We start from the raw sequence: 17,993 nt of genomic DNA on the forward strand, positions 1-17,993 counted from the left end.
GAAATGCAGAAGTGCAGCTGAACGTATAAGGTTGAAGTAGGGTTTTTAGATAACCTGATCCCAAATCATTTATGAATTTATTGGCTCTTATCTGCTATTCATTAAATTAAACACAACGTAGACATAAATCAAAGCATAACACTAAGCCCTGGGTAACATTGTGAGACTGAATCTCAGGAATACGTTCCCCCTGCTTCCTCCAGCTTTTCTCTCTTCTACTTTTGAGGGAAGAGTAATGGTTAAGTGTGACAGACCTTGGGAGATGGGGGGAAGTAGGGAGAAAGGATGTTGCCTAAGGAATGATCAGATATGAGAGGATATAGCCTACAGCTGCATAATGGGCAGAGAAAGAGACTCAGAAAGGATTTTCCCTAACTTCTCAGGCTGTAAAAGAAATGGATGGAGGATTGGACTAACAGACTTGCAAGATTCTTACAATAACTTAGTTCTTACAATAATACAGTAGTATTAGCTCATCTGGCATATTTCCTTTCAGGTCTGCCTCGGAAGGTAGACAGGAAATAATAAGGCTCTTACTTTAGTGTATGAATAAACGAGTTTCCAATCATTCATAAACTTGGAAAATGTGTTTATTCTAATGATAGTTCATTCAAACAAATTTGCATCTGCAACCACTTTTACATGGTTTGAACTGGTTAGTTTGTTTAAAATAACACAATATAATAGTTTCCAAATTTGGAAGCATCAAGGGAAACCATAGGGTGTTTTTTTTCCACCAATGAAGGTGGAAGCTTTCAAGTTGAAGGCTCAATATCACATACTGAGATATGGGTTTCTTTTACTTCATTTCTTATTTCTTCTTTTTTCTACTTTCATTTATTTATTTTACTTATATAGTGGCTTTCCACAAATATTACCAATAAGGTGAACAACAATTTAAAAACTAAATAATCAGCAATGTAATATTAAAACATTAAAACCACTTTAAAACAATTTCTAGCATTTTAAAATCCAAAATAATGAGATACATCTTAAATGTCAAGAAAATAGGAGCCAAGTTAAGCTTGGAAGGGAAACCATTTCACAATTTTGAGTGTGATTCTGGAGAACGTGTTTCTTCTATGCTTGACTAGTGCAGTTAAGGGTGTAAGAGTATTTTCTGCAGATTTTAATTGGGAAAATGGTAATAAGCCAATAATTCAATATAATACCTGGATCCAAACCATTTCAAGTTTTCACTTTAAGCCAAACCATTGACCGTTAGAAAAAACAATTGGCAACCAGTCCAGAGCAGAACTTTGAACAGAAAAAAATATGATTGTGACAAAACAAGTTGCTTTACTGCTTACTGTTCCAGTTTTAGATGTGTATAGAATATGTTGGGGACATAGTAACAAAATAGATATAATGAAACCAAGGCTTGTATAATTAATGCAACAACAAACAGATTGGACACAGTCATACCAAATGCACCAAAATAGTTGGACAGTCTACTGTACTACTTATAATAGGTCCCTGAAGATATGATCAAAAAATAGGGTAAGATCAAAGAGCACGCCTGATCTATCAAGAAAAGCAAGCCGTTCTAGAACATGACTGAATTCTATTCTCTAAATCAGGTGTTCTAATTTTCTGGATTAGCCCGTTTTAAGCTGAAGCAATATTCAAAATGTTTCATTGATTCTTCAGTTTTAGTTTTCTAAAGTGTTGTAGATCTTAGTGTCATCTGTGTATTGATGGTTCCTTGCTCTAAAGCTCTGGACCCATCCACAAGTTTCTTCACTATTACACAGGCAAATTTTGTGTGGTGGTGGTGGGCTGTGAGGCAGGGATGAAATGCTCCCGGTTTGGCCAATCTGGTAGCGATGGCGGTGGGTAGTTTGGAGAACCGGTAGCAAAAAACCCTGCCTCCCCCAGCTCACGCCCACCCAATGCCCGGTCACCCGCTTGCCGCTTCTTTTAAAAAATGCTTTTAAAAGGTAAAAAAAAAAGGCTCCCAACAGTCACAGCTGAGCCACAAGAATCATCAGAGCCTTTTTTTTTACTTTTTAAAGCATTTTTACAACCTAATTGGCCGAATAGGTTGTTAACAAATGCTTTTAAAAGTAAAAAAAAAGATCGCGCGCCAGAGCTGATCACCCCCCCATGCGCTGTTCTACTTACACCATGACTCCTTTTGCCGTGCAATGTGTGCGTGCAATGCGTGGCTAGGAAAAGATGCAGCTGCTTTAATGGGAGCTACTTCTTGTCTATTCCCATGGATTTCAGTGAACTTTTTACAAAGGATCATTCATTTAATGACCATTCGAATTTGCAATGGTAACCTGTCCTTACGCAACTGTTGCAGCATTCCTGTTGTCATGTGATCAACATTTGGATGCTTGGCAACTGACTCGTATTTATGATAGTTGCAGAATCCAAGGGTCATGTCATCCCATTTGCAACCTTTCCAGGGGGCTTCCAACAAGCAAAGTCAATAAGAAAAGCCATATTTTCCTAATGACTGTAATTATTCATTTAATGACCAATGCAAAAAAGATTATAAAATCAGGCACAACTTAATGACCACTTTACAAAGTGATGGAAGTTCCAATCCCATTTGTGCTTGTAAATTGAGGCCTACCTCTACTGTCGTCAGGATTCCATTATCATAAACAAAAATAACTTCAACATTCTTACCTTTAGTCTTACTGTTGACTTTGACATTCAAATTTCCACTGAGGTTGGATAAAGATACCAACAGGCGAGGTTTAAAGGGATTTGGGCAAGTTTCCATAGAAACCATAATCTGAGTGGTATGGATAGAAAATTGCTGACAACAGGAAATGCTCATCCATAGGTTTTCTTGTGATGAAGCTTTTTCCCCTCCATAACTGTGATCTTCAGAGTTGAAAATCTTATTTTTGCAGCACTGGGATGTATATGTGTCATCCTTGCTTGGAACACTATCAGTTGCTGAAACATTTTCCTCCTGGGCCTCATAACTATTCTTTTGCCTTAGTTTTTTCAGAAATTGTTTTATTTGATCTAGCTTGACAAAACTGATATTGGCTTTCAGAGGCTTTGCTATATCCACATTTATGTTGGCTGTGGGAAAGAGAAAGAAAGAGAGAAAAATTTTTTTAATACAGCTTTTTGCTTGTAAAAATAATCTAATCTCAAACAGTTATTGTGGTAAAATGAATGTTAATTTACAGATTTGTTAGCTAATTTATAACTGAGGTTTGTACTTTAGAGCACCGTAATTAGACATTTAAAAGTAAATACTTTTTGTACTAATGCATAATTATTAATTATTAAAAAGCACAACCCAACAACATACACAAAGAAGAGCTGGATGAAAACCCTATGAGCTAGAACACATTGCAACATATGGAATTACAGAAAAAAGGAATAAATTCAAAGTATATTTCAATGCAATCAATATTTATATAATTTCATCTCAATCCACCAATATCACTAACACTGAAGCCTTAAAAAAATCCATTATTATAGGCAAGTCACCATGCTAACTGGGGACTTCTGGGAGTTGAAGTTCACAAGTCTTAAATTTGACAGGTTTGCATTATTACATCAAAGGCATGGTTTTTTTCTTTGTATTTTATACTTTGATAAACTAATAAAAAAGTTTTAATTTGGAAATAAACATGGAACACAAACCAACAAAATATACTAAGGAACCCCAAAAGCCAAGTACCAAAGGAAGATAACACAGGACTAATTTATAAACAAAAATCCAATAAAGTATTAATAATATTATGAACACCACTCTGTAGAACAAACAGGCAGAAGACCAGCAGAACATATCCATGAACAAGCTGTCAAAAGACACAACACAACTTTATTAATCTTCTTGCATATACATAATCTTCAGCAGAATTTTAAATGGAAAACAATAACAAACTTTAGAAAAAGCCAAATTGAAAAAGCCAAGCAAATTCTTAGAAGCATTATACTCTGACCAAATAGGGATTAATACGCATATTGACTCAAATCCTGTTTATGAAGATGTCAAAATATGTAATGAAAAATTAAGCATTACAAATTCAATTCAGTCATCAGCAAAGCAAACAACACTTCCCCCACCACACAGCAATCAATCAACCCAACATAAACTGGAGCCATCTCATTATAAGCCAAATAATCCAAACTGAACCACAATTCAACAAGCACATGCACAAAAAGAATACCCCCAACAAGCCATCCTAATATATAGTAATTTTTTAAATTTCTTTTTGTCACAACAGTATACACAAACAATTGTCATAGATAAAACAACATATCTTGAAGTAAAAAATATGCATCAACTATATCAATTTGATATAATGAAGGGAACAATAGGAGAGGAACGGTAGGCACTTTTGTGCTCTTATGCACGCTCCTTATAGCCCTCTTAGGAATGGGGTGAGGTCAATAGTAGACAGTTTTTGGTTGAAGATTTTGGGATTTTGAGTAGAGACTATGGAGTCAGGTAATGAGTTCCAAGCATTAACAACTCTGTTACAGAAGTCATATTTTCTGCAATCAAGTTTGAAGCGGTTGACATTTAGCTTGAATCTATTTTTTGCTCTTGTAATATTGCGATTGAAGCTGAAGTAGTCTTTTATAGGAAGGATATTGCAATAGATGATTTTGTGTGTTAAACACAGGTCATGTTGAAGTCGACAGAGTTGTAAGTTTTCTAATCCCAGGATTTCAAGTCTGTTGGTATAAGGTATTTTGTTGTTTTCGGAGGAGTGAAGAACTCTCCTAGTAAAATATTTCTGGACTCTTTCTATTGTATTTATGTCAGAGATGTGGTACAGGTTCCAGACGGATGAGTTGTATTCAAGAATAGGTCTGGCAAATGTTTTGTATGCTCTAGTTAGTAGTGTAGAGTTTTTAGAAAAGAAGCTGCATAAAATTAGGTTTACAACTCTTAGAGCCTTTTTTGCTATGTAGTTGCAGTGGGCTTTGGCATTAAGGTCATTTGATATGAGAACTCCAAGATCTTTGACAGGGTGGGGGTCATCAGTTAGGTAATGACCATCAAGTTTGTACTTGATGTTAGGGTTCTTTTTTCCAATATGTAAGACTGAGCATTTGCTGGTTGAGATTTGGAGTTGCCAAGTTTTAGACCAATCGGAGATTAAGTCGAGGTCTTCTTGAAGGGTAGAAGTATTATTAGAGGTATTAAATTGTTTGACATTGTCAGCAAAGAGAACACAATAACTTGAGATGAGGTCACAGAGATCATTTATGTATAGAATGAAGAGTGTTGTTCCAAGAACACTATCTTGGGGAACGCCACTTTTGACAGGAACAGGATTAGATATAGCATTGCCAATTTTGACCACTTGTTGTCTGTTTGACAGGAAGGCATTTATCCAATTGTGAAGAGGTCCCGAAATGCCGTAGGATTTTAGTTTGAGGAGTAGTTTATCATGTACTACTGAATCAAAAGCTTTGCAGAAGTCTATGTAGATTGCATCTATTGCTTTTCCTTGATCAAGGTTGGTAGTCTATATGTTTTTGCAGTGGAGAAGTTGTAGGTTACAAGGCAACTTTTTTTGAAACCAAATTGCTTATTAGAGAGAAGGTTGTTTGTTTCGAGATGGAGTGTAATGGATTGGTTTATGATGGATTCCATTACTTTGCATGAAACATAACATAGATAGGTCTGTAATTTTCAACAATGCTTGGATCTCCTTTTTTGAAGATAGGGATGACTGTGGCTAGAGACCAGAGTTTTGGAAGGGAACTAGTTTTGAAGGCTTTATTAAAGATTACACTTAGGGGTTCAGCTATATTAATTGAAAGTTTTTTTAAAAAGTATGCACATAGTCCATCTGGTCCAATAGATAATGATGGTTTCAGGTTGCGAAGGGCTTTCTCAACATTATCCTCTGTGAAGTCTATGTGTGTTAGGTCGTTGTTATCTTCTGTGGAGTCTATATGTGTTGAGTCATTGTTAACATTTTTGATACGATTGAGGAATGTTGGATATGAACCATCACTGTTTACAAAGACTGAGCCGAAGAATGTGTTAAAGAGGTTTGCTTTAACTGTTTCGTCAGTACATTCTTTACCGTTAGGTTCTTTTAGTGGTGGAATAGTTCTTGTTTCTTTAAGTTTATTGTTCACAAAATTATAAAAAGCACGACTGGAATTGGTGCGTAGAAGGTCTTCTTGTTTAGTGTGGTAAGTGTTACATTCTGTTTTTATTTGGTTGCAAATATTTTTGTAGCGGTTTTTGAAGTTTGCTACATAACCTTTTTTGTTTTTTTTCCAGAGGGATTTTTTTTTGGATTGCAGCTTTTTTATTGATATGGGAAATTTGCTTTTCCTTTTGATTTTGGTGATGATTTGTGGTACATATAGTTTGATGATTTTATTGATTTCAAGTAGAAATACTTTACAGTGGTCTTCTGTAGTGATACAGGTTGAGAATAGATTATGCCAGTCAAGAAATGAGAGATCATTGTTTATAAGGTCATAGTTGGCTTTTTTAAAATTGTAGTTTGGAGTACTATTGTTGAGACGATTTATGCGAGGGCGTATGTTTAGATAAAAGTCTATCATGCAGTGGTCACTGTTGGAAAAGGGTTCTTTTACTTGTAGTCCATAAGTTTGCGTTATTACAAAAGATGAGGTCGAGGCAGTTCTTGAGTCTAGTATTGTTAGTTACTAGTTGTTCAAGGCCTAGGTTTGTAACTGCATTGTATAGAGTAGTATGGATTGGTTTGGTTTATAGAAGGTAGATTTAGGTCTCCCAGAAAGATGAGAGGATATGGGCAAGAGGTAGCCCATGTTAGTAGTGAGGTTAACATATTTGCATGAGCGATGTCGTAGTCTGGAGCTCTGTAGCATAGTATGAATCTTAGTGTGGTATTGGTGGACAGGTCACATACAATAGTTTCAGGTAGAGAGAGTTTATGTGCAACTTGAATATTTTTTAAGTTCAGTGATTTTTTGTAAAAAATAGCTACTCCACCACCTCTGTGGTGATCACGATCTGATCGAAGGACTTGGTATTCTTTGTTTGAAATAATGGAGTCAGTGAAGGATGAGTTTAGCCATGTTTCACAAACAAATATGATGTCAAATGTACCATTGTTTAATAAGAGGATAAATTCAGGTAATTTGTTTACAATACTTCTTGCATTTAATAATTTACATTTGAGACCTGCAGAATTAAGTGTAGGAGAGGTAAGGCACTGATTCCCCGATTACACAGGAAGCAGTCAACACACAGGTAAGACAGAACGATCACCTTATCAGACAAATAATCAAATAAAACCTCAATCTCTTATAAAACATCTTACAGTTTACCATATTCAAGCGTGCGCAAATCAGTAAAAACAGACAAATATATAATACCATTTAATTACTGAACATCACTTCTCCAAAACATACGTATTTGTGACATTCTCTAATAGGCTAATGAAACATCTGCAATCCAAGAAGCACAAGGAACTCCAACAATGCATCAGACTGAGAAAAAACTCTTATTTGACCTACATTTCTAAAAGGTGAAGGGAGCAAAACTACAAGTCATTTACCTCTAATCAAATTGTCAGAGAAAGACTGCAGAAGGAGTAAGGCCCTCTGGTATTTGTGGAAAATGAAAGGGCCGAACTTTTAATGGAAGTAAATCAACACATTTCTAAACGACTAACCATGAACAGAATATCATGTTTGTTTGTTTCTTTACTGTATTTGCATCCTACCACAATCCAGGCTCTGGTGCTGCCAGGGCTCTGGAAGAGTCTCCCAGAATCAGCTTAGATCTCTCCTCCTCCTTGGTTTTCATGAAGAAGGTAAAAAGAAAATTACTTTGGAGAGCACTGATGTTCATGCACTGCAACATCTTTTATTCCATTTTATTTTATTTTTATGATGTATAGAGTCTTTTGGACTGGGGATTTATGGCTGTTGTTTTATTAGTTTTATTGCATTAATCATACTGTAGAAGTTTTATTTTTTCTATTAAATATGTGAGCGACTGAGAATCTTGGATTATCGCAGGATATAAGTACAGTAAACAAACAAACATAATATTCTCTTAATGGTTAATCATTTGGAAATGTGCTAATTTACCTCCATAAATAGTCCGGCCTTCTCTTTGTCCACAAATAGCACTGTGTTCAGAGATCTCACTCCCTCTGTAAGCCTTGCCTGACAGTTTGATTAGAGGCAAATGCACAAATTGATCCTATATCCATTTTGACATGTTAACATTTATCCTCCCCAATGACACAATTTACAAAATTCTATTTTCATTCTCTCTCCAATTTACTTTCTTTATTCGTTTATATTTCTTCAATATTAGGGCTGTGCAAGTCCTTTATAAAAGTTCACTGAAATCCATGGGAATAGATAAGAAGCAGCTCCCATTAAAGCAGCTGCATCTTTTCCTAGGCTTTTTGTAAGGTATTTCCAACTATCTCTTTAGTGTTTTGATGTATAGCCGTTTTTTCATTTTCCCCAACAAAATACATCCTTCTTAAGAATTGTGTTTAAATTCTTAAATTTAAACCATTTTTTTCTTTCCTCCTTTTAGCTAATGGAAATCCCTCACCACAAAGGATCAGATAACTTATAGAACTCTGAATTTACTTGGGAAAGAAAGATTAATTGTTATTTTCTTTAATTAGCAAAACATATGGTTAATGGATACCCCAAAGTCTTGTGCCTATTAGCCTGTTATATATCTGTTAATATTACCATACACTTTCTTCTAGTAAGCTGATATTTAGCCTGCATCAAAAATATTCCAAGCATTCTTATTATGTGGGTCTTCTCATCAACACACCAAATGGTTTCTAAGCATTATCAAGAAAAGCCTGAAAGTCTGGTAAAATCTTAATGTGTTCAATTTCCTTGCTGCATTGTTCTAGTTTAACTATTAACTTTAAAATCTCACATTTTTGTTATCATCTGGGGTACATACACTTAGAAGTGTAATTGATGGCAATAGAACTTGCTTCCAAATAAGATTTTTTTCCAGGAGAAATTCTGCTTCTTCAGCTGATGCTGTCTGATAGGCATGTTCCTTAATAACATTTTTAGATCTTTGCAATAGGAAAAGTTTTGCTAATTTCTTCTTTTCTTCTTGATCCAAATGCTAAGGCTGAAGACCTTGCTAAATGAATCTCTTCCTTCTTCTGGAAGTGCTTTTATAAAAGGAAAGATGTCAAGGTGTTTGTGGAGTTGGCAAGTAAAGACAGCTTATTTCCAGAGAACCAATTTGTTTTGGGCTTTCTAAAACATTGGTTTCATCCTGCATATGTCAGAATACTACATGTACTTTATAACTGATGAGATGCACATATTCCTGAAGTAAAACTAGACTTTGATTGAGTGTATAGTATCCAAATGTTTATGAATCCTTATCATTAATAGGGAATGTTACATGAGGTAGTGACCTAGTAACCCAGCCTTCCCATTTCCCTGTTTTACTAAGCAGTGATATATATAAAAGCTTCAATTGACTAAACCATGATAGGCAGGTGCCATATCTATGGGCTAACTGGAAAAAACTATGGCATATGAAATATATATGATTTGAATGTAAGAAGACCTTCGGACCTTCCGCCGCGAATTGAAAACACATTTATTTATTCGCGCGGGGCTGGCTTAAATTTTATTGGTTTTAAATTTTTATTATTAATTTTTAATGGGTTTTAGTTTTATATGTTCCAAAGTTTTAGGCCAATTATGTAATAAGTTTTTTAATTCGTATTTTAAATTGTATATTGCACTGTTTGTTTTACCTTGGCTGTACACCGCCCTGAGTCCTTCGGGAGAAGGGCGGTATAAAAATTGAAATAATAATAATAATAATAATAATAATAATAATAATAATAATAATAATAATAATAATAATAATAATAATAATAATAATAATAAATGGTAAAAAGCTAAGAATGAGCTATTGAAATGAAAGTAAGAGAAAACAGATACAGACGCCATGTCCATGAACCCAACAGAAGAAGGAATGATATAATAGATGTGAATGAAAATGTTCTGGTTTCTGTGGAGTGTAGATGGAGCTAAGCATCATTTAAAATCCACAATTCAGCAACATTTTTTCTAATATAGGTAAAAATAATTACAGATGGATAGGACTGAATAGGAGAAGAATATGAAAGGCAAAAACAATATTACGTATTATAAATACCTTAGACTGATGAAAAAAATATTACCATTTGATGTCCCAAAGATGCTTTTCCAAAAAGCAACTGGACTTTCTTGGGATTTTTTCCTTGAAAATGATTCAAGTCTCATTCAAGGACTTCTTCAGTTTTGACTGAAGAAGTCAGAACTGAAGAAGCTTCTTGGGTGAGAAGTGAAAAGTTTTCAAGGGAAAAAAAATCAAGAAAAAAAGTCCAGTTGCCTTTTGGAAAAGCACCTTTAGAACAACCATGACCTGGATGATTGAGAATCTCCACAGACATTCCCACTTACAGCTTTTCCTAGAACTGTCTTTTACAACCAACTAAACCATATTTATTCGAAAGAATATTTGCTCTTTGGCATAATTCACTTCCTCTAACAAAAGAATTCAGCTTTATAACTATACAGTATCACTATCTCAAAAAAGATTTGTTAAAAAAATAATGGAAAAATAACCTTACCCAAGTACTGAAATGCTTTTGTAAATGACCCTAAGTTAATCAGAAAAGTATGTACTCCGGTCAGTTCCCTTCTCATATATCATCTCTCATTAAATTATATATAAAAAAACTCATTTCAAAGTTAAGCAACACCATGGTTAACAAAACTGTTAAACTGGGATCAAATGAGCACATTCCTACATTTATATATGATGTCATATTAGACAGCCTATAATTGAACTCTCTGAGAAATATGATTTTTCAAAAGAGTAACTATCTGATCTCATGCTACTTTTTTGTCCATAGACTGACTGTGATGGAAACAGGTGATCCTGCTTTCAATTACAGAGGGCTAGCATGCCAGTGTGAGGCCTGGATTAGTTCACCTTCTCACAGGGAATTTGTCTCAGTTGGGAATGGATTTATTATGGCTTCACACATGGAACGGAGTTCATGTCAACTGAGGGCAATGACACATCATATGATTCAAATTAACCTGCTGTGGACTGTTCTGCAGGGCTGAGATTGTATATTAAAATGACGACATTTTAAAACAGCTTGAAAGAAACCAGGATTGTCCAAGTGCAATGGTTCCAATTTGTTCCAACTAATCTATCACCTGCTGGAGATATTGTTGTATTGGGACTTCTGGTAGCTGCTCCTTTCCAGTTTTCTCCAAACCACTGACCTTGCTAATGGGTACAATTGTTTCCTTTGGAGTAAAGAGGACAGAATCTGTACAAAGTGCTTTTTTATGGATGGCTGGATGTACGTATGTTATTCATCACAAAATGCAAACAACAGAAGGGAGAGAAGGGAAACCCTAGACATGCAGAGCTCATTCAGCCATCTTTTATTTCTCATTCTTAATATATTTCTCAATTTGAACTGCCTAAAAGGTCTACAACAAATCACTTTAGACAGTAGACTTCTAAGAAGCTTCATCATTTAATATATGAAGAACTTTCTTTTGGACTTGTGATTAGATGTGACATTTTATGAATCACTTTTGATTCATATTTGATATATTACATTTTGTAATATATTATGTCAAAAACTGTGATAAAGTGTGTTGAAAATTTCAAAAGTCCCTTCCCTGGACCCAGCTGTATTAGGTAATTATCGCCCGGTCACCAACCTTCGCTTTGCGGCGAAGGTTGTAGAGAGTGTGGTGGCATGTCAATTACCTCGGTACCTGGATGAAACTATCTATCTAGACCCGTTCCAGTCCGGCTTCCGGCCCGGTTACAGCACTGAGACGGCTTTGGTCGCGTTGGTTGATGATCTCTGGAGGGCCAGGGATAGGGGTTATTCCTCTGCCTTGGTCCTATTAGACCTCTCAGCGGCTTTTGATACCATCGACCATGGTATCTTGCTGCACCGGTTGGAGGGATTGGGAGTGGGAGGCACCGTTTATCGGTGGTTCTCCTCCTATCTCTCTGATCGGTCGCAGACGGTGTTGACGGGAGGGCAGAGGTCGACCCCGAGGCGCCTCACTTGTGGGGTGCCGCAGGGGTCGATTCTCTCACCCCTCCTGTTCAACATCTATATGAAGCCGCTGGGTGAGATCATCAGTGGTTTCGGTGTGAGGTACCAACTGTACGCTGATGATACTCAGCTGTACTTTTCCACACCGGGCCACCCCAACGAAGCTATCGAAGTGCTGTCCCAGTGTCTGGAAGTCGTACGGGTCTGGATGGGGAGAAACAGGCTCAAGCTCAATCCCTCCAAGACAGAGTGGCTGTGGATGCCGGCACCCCGGTACAGTCAGCTGCAGCCGCGGCTGACTGTTGGGGGCGAGTCATTGGCCCCAATGGAGAGGGTGCGCAACTTGGGCGTTCTCCTGGATGGACGGCTGTCTTTTGAAGACCACTTGACAGCCGTCTCCAGGAGAGCTTTTTACCAGGTTCGCCTGGTTCGCCAGTTGCGCCCCTTTCTAGACCGGGATGCCCTATGCACGGTCACTCATGCTCTTGTGACATCTCGTCTGGATTACTGCAATGCTCTCTACATGGGGCTCCCCTTGAAGAGCACCCGGAGGCTCCAGTTGGTCCAGAATGCGGCTGCGCGGGTGATAGAGGGAGCCCCTCATGGGTCCCATGTGACACCTCTCCTGCGCAGACTGCACTGGCTACCTGTGGCCTTTCGGGTGCGCTTCAAGGTTTTGATAACTATCTTCAAAGCGCTCCATGGCATTGGGCCGGGATACTTACGGGACCGTCTACTGCCACCGATTGCCTCCCACCGACCCGTACGCTCTCACAGGGAGGGACTCCTCAGGGTGCCGTCAGCCAGGCAGTGCCAGCTGGCGATGCCCAGGGGAAGGGCCTTTTCTGTGGGGGCTCCCACCCTCTGGAACGAACTTCCCCCAGGACTTCGCCAACTTCCTGACCTTCGAACCTTTCGCCGCGAGCTTATCTGCGCAGGACTGGACTAGAATTTTAAATTTTAAATTTGGTTTAATGGGGTTTTACTATTTTATTGTGGTTTTAATATTCGGCCGTATTTAATAAGTTTTTTAAATTGGGGTTTTAACTTGTATTTATATTTATGTTTTACTTGGCTGTGAACTGCCCTGAGTCCCTTGGGAGATAGGGCGGTATAAAAATATGATTGAATAAAATAAATAATAAAATAAATAATACTAATTGTATACTTAAAAAGAAATAATACAAAATTAAATGACCATTTGAATTTAATCAAAATTCATATCTAGTTGCAAATGATTCAACAGTATTACATAAAATATTCAGAATTTGCTAAGATAAATTAACTAATTGATTCATATTCTAAAAAAAATAACTCTTGGGATATTGAAGAAGTACTGCTGTTTGAGTGATGAAGTTTTCTTCATTTTCCTATACACAAGGCATTCTCTTACACCTGGCCTAACCCTGAAATAAACCGCCAGTCTCAAATAGCAATGCCTTCTTTCCGCAGAGATGGGACTACTCAAGAAACAGCATGCTGAATATAGATTAAGGGTTACATGTTCAAATAATCCAGGAGTTTGGCTATAGAACCAAGATGTCTAGGACAGAACTGAAGAATTGTGTCTGGCAAGTCAAACAATCTGCAATCATTATATATGGGGAGCCATCAATGAAACAACTGTCACACAGCCACGATGGCGCAGTGGTTAGAGTGCAATACTGCAGGCTACTTCTGCTGATCACTGGCGGCCAGCAGTTTGGCAGATCAAATCTCACCAGGCTCAAGGTTGACTCAGCCTTCTCTCCTTCCAAGGTGAGTAAAATGAGGACCCAGATTGTTGGAGGCAATATGTTGACTCTGTAAAGCGCTTAGAGAGGGCTTTAAAGCACTGTGAAGCAGTATATAAGTCTAAGTGCTATTGCTATTGCTATCTACTGGATCTACCACCACATCAAAATGATGAAAGTAGCATTGTTCTGTAAGTTCTGCTCCAAGCAACAATCTTGCCTTGCATGGGTACAATGGTGTTTTTATCATTTGCCCCTCTTCTCTTCATGCAGACACTGTTGAATGCTTGAGAGAACCCACAAAATGTGTGCGCACCATTTAGTATAACTTCAAACAGGCAATGCAAAATTTCTATTTGCTTAGTTCATTTAGTGTTGATTGTGGAGTACATGGTCTATATTATGGTTAGTGCCATAGTTTGAGTTCAGTTTGAGCAATTAGAAGCATTGTCAAATATTGAAGTAATTATGCCCCATTTAAGACATTTAATTTGGCCTTCCCATCTACAGAGATTTTCCTATAATACTGTGCTTTTGTCAAGAGTATCAAGAAATGAAATAGCTGATACAATTACAGTATGCTATTCTCTGTATAAAGAACAAAGTATTGTAATTGAAAGAAGGAATGTTATAAAATATATGAGCTACTTAAAGTTTCTGAATTTGGGCAGAATATAGGTGGAGTCCAGATAGTTCTTGGTTAACAACCACTCATTCAGCAACTGTTCAAAGTTATCATAATGCTGTACGAGTGGTACTTACGACTTTCTGGTCAGTATACCACTCTTGCAATCATACAGTTGGGATCTGGGCACTTGGCAACTGCCTCACACTTATGATAGTTGCAGCACATTATCACCATTAGCAAATCTTCTCTGCAGGCTTCCCATAAGCAAAGTTAGTGGGGAATCCTATGGGGAATGTTGTATGTCACTCCTGCCACTACCTCCCAGGGGACCTCGTATTCTGTGTCACATTCACATTGCAGCAGCCTGTTTGCAGCCCATATGCACTCACACAGCATCACAACACCCTATCTGCATGCTGCATGTACTCATGCAGTGCTGCAGCAACCTCTCCACAACCCCCATGTGGTATTACAGCAACATCTCCATAGTCCACACACGCACATGAGTACCGCATCCCTTATCCCCAGCTGCATAAATCCCTCTCCAGCTTTATGTAATCATATAGCTCTGCAGCATTCCCTCCCCAGTCCACATATACTTGCCATAGCAAGTAGTTGTAATCACATCAGTTTCTTGCTGATCATCAGATCTTAACGATCTGGAAAATTTGATTAAAGATGACAATGAGAACTGCCAAGATTGCCCTTGCCATAAGTGATGCATCATGTGATGTTGTGCTTTATGACCACATTGTATAACAATGTAAAATCCTGTCCCAATTACCATCGTTAAACAACTACAGCCTGTAAATAAATGGAAGATGTCTTCATTCAGTGAATACCAACTGTTAACTCAAGTTTGGAAGTTGAGCTACTGTACATAATTTTTTTTAATGATAATAATGGAGAAAAGAATCTCCACACTTATGATATGTGCCTGTTGCTCCAAGAAACATAATAGATTAAATTTAGAATATCAGTTGACAATTGTTGGTCATTCTTACCTGGGCCATTGAGGAAGTCTTTAATCTTCAATGTTATGAGAGGAGGTGGAATACCACTTTTAGCATCTATTTCTCCTGCTACTGTCTGTAACCAAGTCTTACAGTAGTCAAGTGTCTCTGGGAGAGTTTTTCCAGGATCTACAAATGATAAGAAGACCATTTATGACGTATTATTGATTAAATCACTAACATTATTTAAATAAACCAAACTTTATTCTGTACATAATACTGTATCTATTTCAGGGCACATATAAATTCTTCATTATGTTAATTACACATCAGTAAAAAGTATTGATTGCCAAATATTATCATCACCAAATGTAAAAGCCACCAGGGACGGACAAATAAGCTTAGTATATCTGAAATATCTCTAGTAATTGTGCAGCTAATAAGGTCTCTGATCTAAATTTTATTTCTTCCAGTAATGCATTTATATTTTCTTCAGATGTCTTTAAAAATGATTTGCCCCAAAATAAAAGAAACTATAGAGATCAGAAAGCCACATGGTTCGAGATGCAATAGAGTGCTTCTACTTATGGGTTATTTGATACAGTTTATAGTTTCACTGACACTTCAATCCCTTTTTACAGCCATACTTTTGAAGTTGACTTCAGTAGCTTTTCCTCTTGGTTCTCCTTAATGGGACCTCTTTGCTGAATTCTTAATATTCCCAATTGTGACTAAAAGTTCACATTTGGTACCTCTCAGCTCTATGCCTTTCTTCATGTCCAGGACACCATATATGAGAAATCAAAACTGCATAAAACCATTTAGGGTTTTTCGGCTGCTTACTTCCTTTGCTTTATTTGTTTGTTTTTTTAAAGTTGATTAGAGCTGAACAATAAAAGAATATAAGTAAATTTCAATTATGTCATCTCAACTTCATGACACTTATTTCTCTTCTGTTAAATAATGGTGTTTACCAAAAATTAAAAAAACAAAAACAAAAAAATCCAATTAAGGATTTTGCCAACCTGCATTATTCATCTCAACAGATTGTTCTCTTTTTAAGCACACAAGCTTCAAACTTTAGCACAACGGCTTCATAATTATAGCCAGCACATGGTAACACAGTATGAGTTTTAGCACATCAAGTCTCTCTTCGAATGTATTATTTAGTGTAATCATGATTCAGAAAACCTGGCAGGAATTGTTTTACATGAATGACAAAGGAATTTAAGGATTGTCAGTCCTATCAGCAAAGGAGAAATGGAATTTATTGTGTGACAAATGAATGCACTCAATTTGGCAATATAATTTTTAAATTTTAAGTTTGTATTTCAATATGTAAAAGCAATCTAATGTGATTTAAGCAAATTAATGCCATAGAATTAAAAAAAAAGTCCCAGTCTAAGACACATTGTGAAAAACTAAAATTAACGGCTATGTAGAAGAACATGGTGTTCTGAAAAATTGGAAATGCCTTTTGCTAAGCAAATTTTTGCTGTATCATTTTATTTTTATGATTTTTTTTTAAAAAAATGGGGAGACTTGGTATGGATGAAGATTGTCCATCCAGAAAAAATTGATCCTCCACAACCAGTTAGTCAGAGACATTACTGAGAAAGTATGTTTAAACGAAACTAAACTTTTGCTTCTGTCTTTTGCAATTAAAGGAAATGGCAGCTTTGGGCAATGAGTAATTCATAGCTAGTTCTGGACACACTTGTTATTGAGAGTGGGGAAACTTCACAGGTTCTGTTAACTGATTCTTAATATTGGAAATAATCAATCAATAAACTATTTGATCATGTTTGGATAAGGTAAAGGTTCCCCTTGCACATATGTGCTAGTTGTTCCCGACTCTAGGGGGCGGCGCTCATCTCAGTTTCAAAGCTGAAAAGCCAGCGCTGTCCAAAGACGTCTCCGTGATCATGTGGCCGGCATGACTAAATGCCAAAGGCACACAGAACGCTGTTTCCTTCCCACCAAAGGTGGTCCCTATTTTTCTACTTGCATTTTTTACGTGCTTTTGATCTGCTAGGTTGGCAGAAGCTGGGACAAGTAATGGGAGCTCACCCCCTTATGTGGCATTAGGGATTTGAACTGCTGAACTGCCGACCTTTCGATTGACACACTCAGTATCTTAGCCACTGAGCCACCGCATCCCTCATGTTTGGATAAGAGCATCCTTTTAGGGGAAAAAATAATAACCTTCCCCTCATAACACTAGGAGAGGGAAACAGTTAAGTGACTTTCCAGATAGTAAAAATTCTGGATTCAGTTTGGCATCTTCATTATGTGGGCACAATGGTGAAATCCAAATTTTTTTACTATCAGTTCTCTGGGCGTGGCTTGGGGGGGCGTGGCTTGGGGGGCGTGGCTTGGGGGCATGGCAGGGGAAGGATACTGCAAAATCTTCATTCCCACCCCACTCCAGGGGAAGGATACTGCAAAATCTCCATTCCCACCCCACTTTGGGACCAGCCAGAGATGATATCTGCCGGTTCTCCAAACTACTCAAAATTTTCTCTGTTGATTCTCCAGAACCTGTCAGAACCTGCTGGATTTCACCCCTGTGTGTGCAACATTTAACATCTTAACTATTATTTTTGCATCTTACCTTAGAAAGGAAATGGAG

General features: G+C 37.2%; 1 protein-coding gene across 4 annotated transcripts in view; it reads right to left on the bottom strand.

The window, feature by feature from the left end:
* VPS13B (vacuolar protein sorting 13 homolog B) overlaps positions 1–17,993 on the bottom strand; it is a 357,489-nt gene that overhangs the window by 116,406 nt on the left and 223,090 nt on the right. For all 4 annotated transcript variants that reach the window (XM_058175718.1, XM_058175717.1, XM_058175719.1 and 1 more), the window contains 2 exons: positions 15,413–15,550; positions 2,641–3,048 (listed from right to left, as the gene is read on the bottom strand). In XM_058175718.1, coding sequence (XP_058031701.1) covers positions 2,641–3,048; positions 15,413–15,550 — 546 coding nt within the window. The remainder of the gene's footprint in view (positions 1–2,640; positions 3,049–15,412; positions 15,551–17,993) is intronic.

Source organism: Ahaetulla prasina, chromosome 3, assembly GCF_028640845.1.
Source record: "Ahaetulla prasina isolate Xishuangbanna chromosome 3, ASM2864084v1, whole genome shotgun sequence".
NCBI classification, from domain to species: Eukaryota; Metazoa; Chordata; class Lepidosauria; order Squamata; family Colubridae; genus Ahaetulla; species Ahaetulla prasina.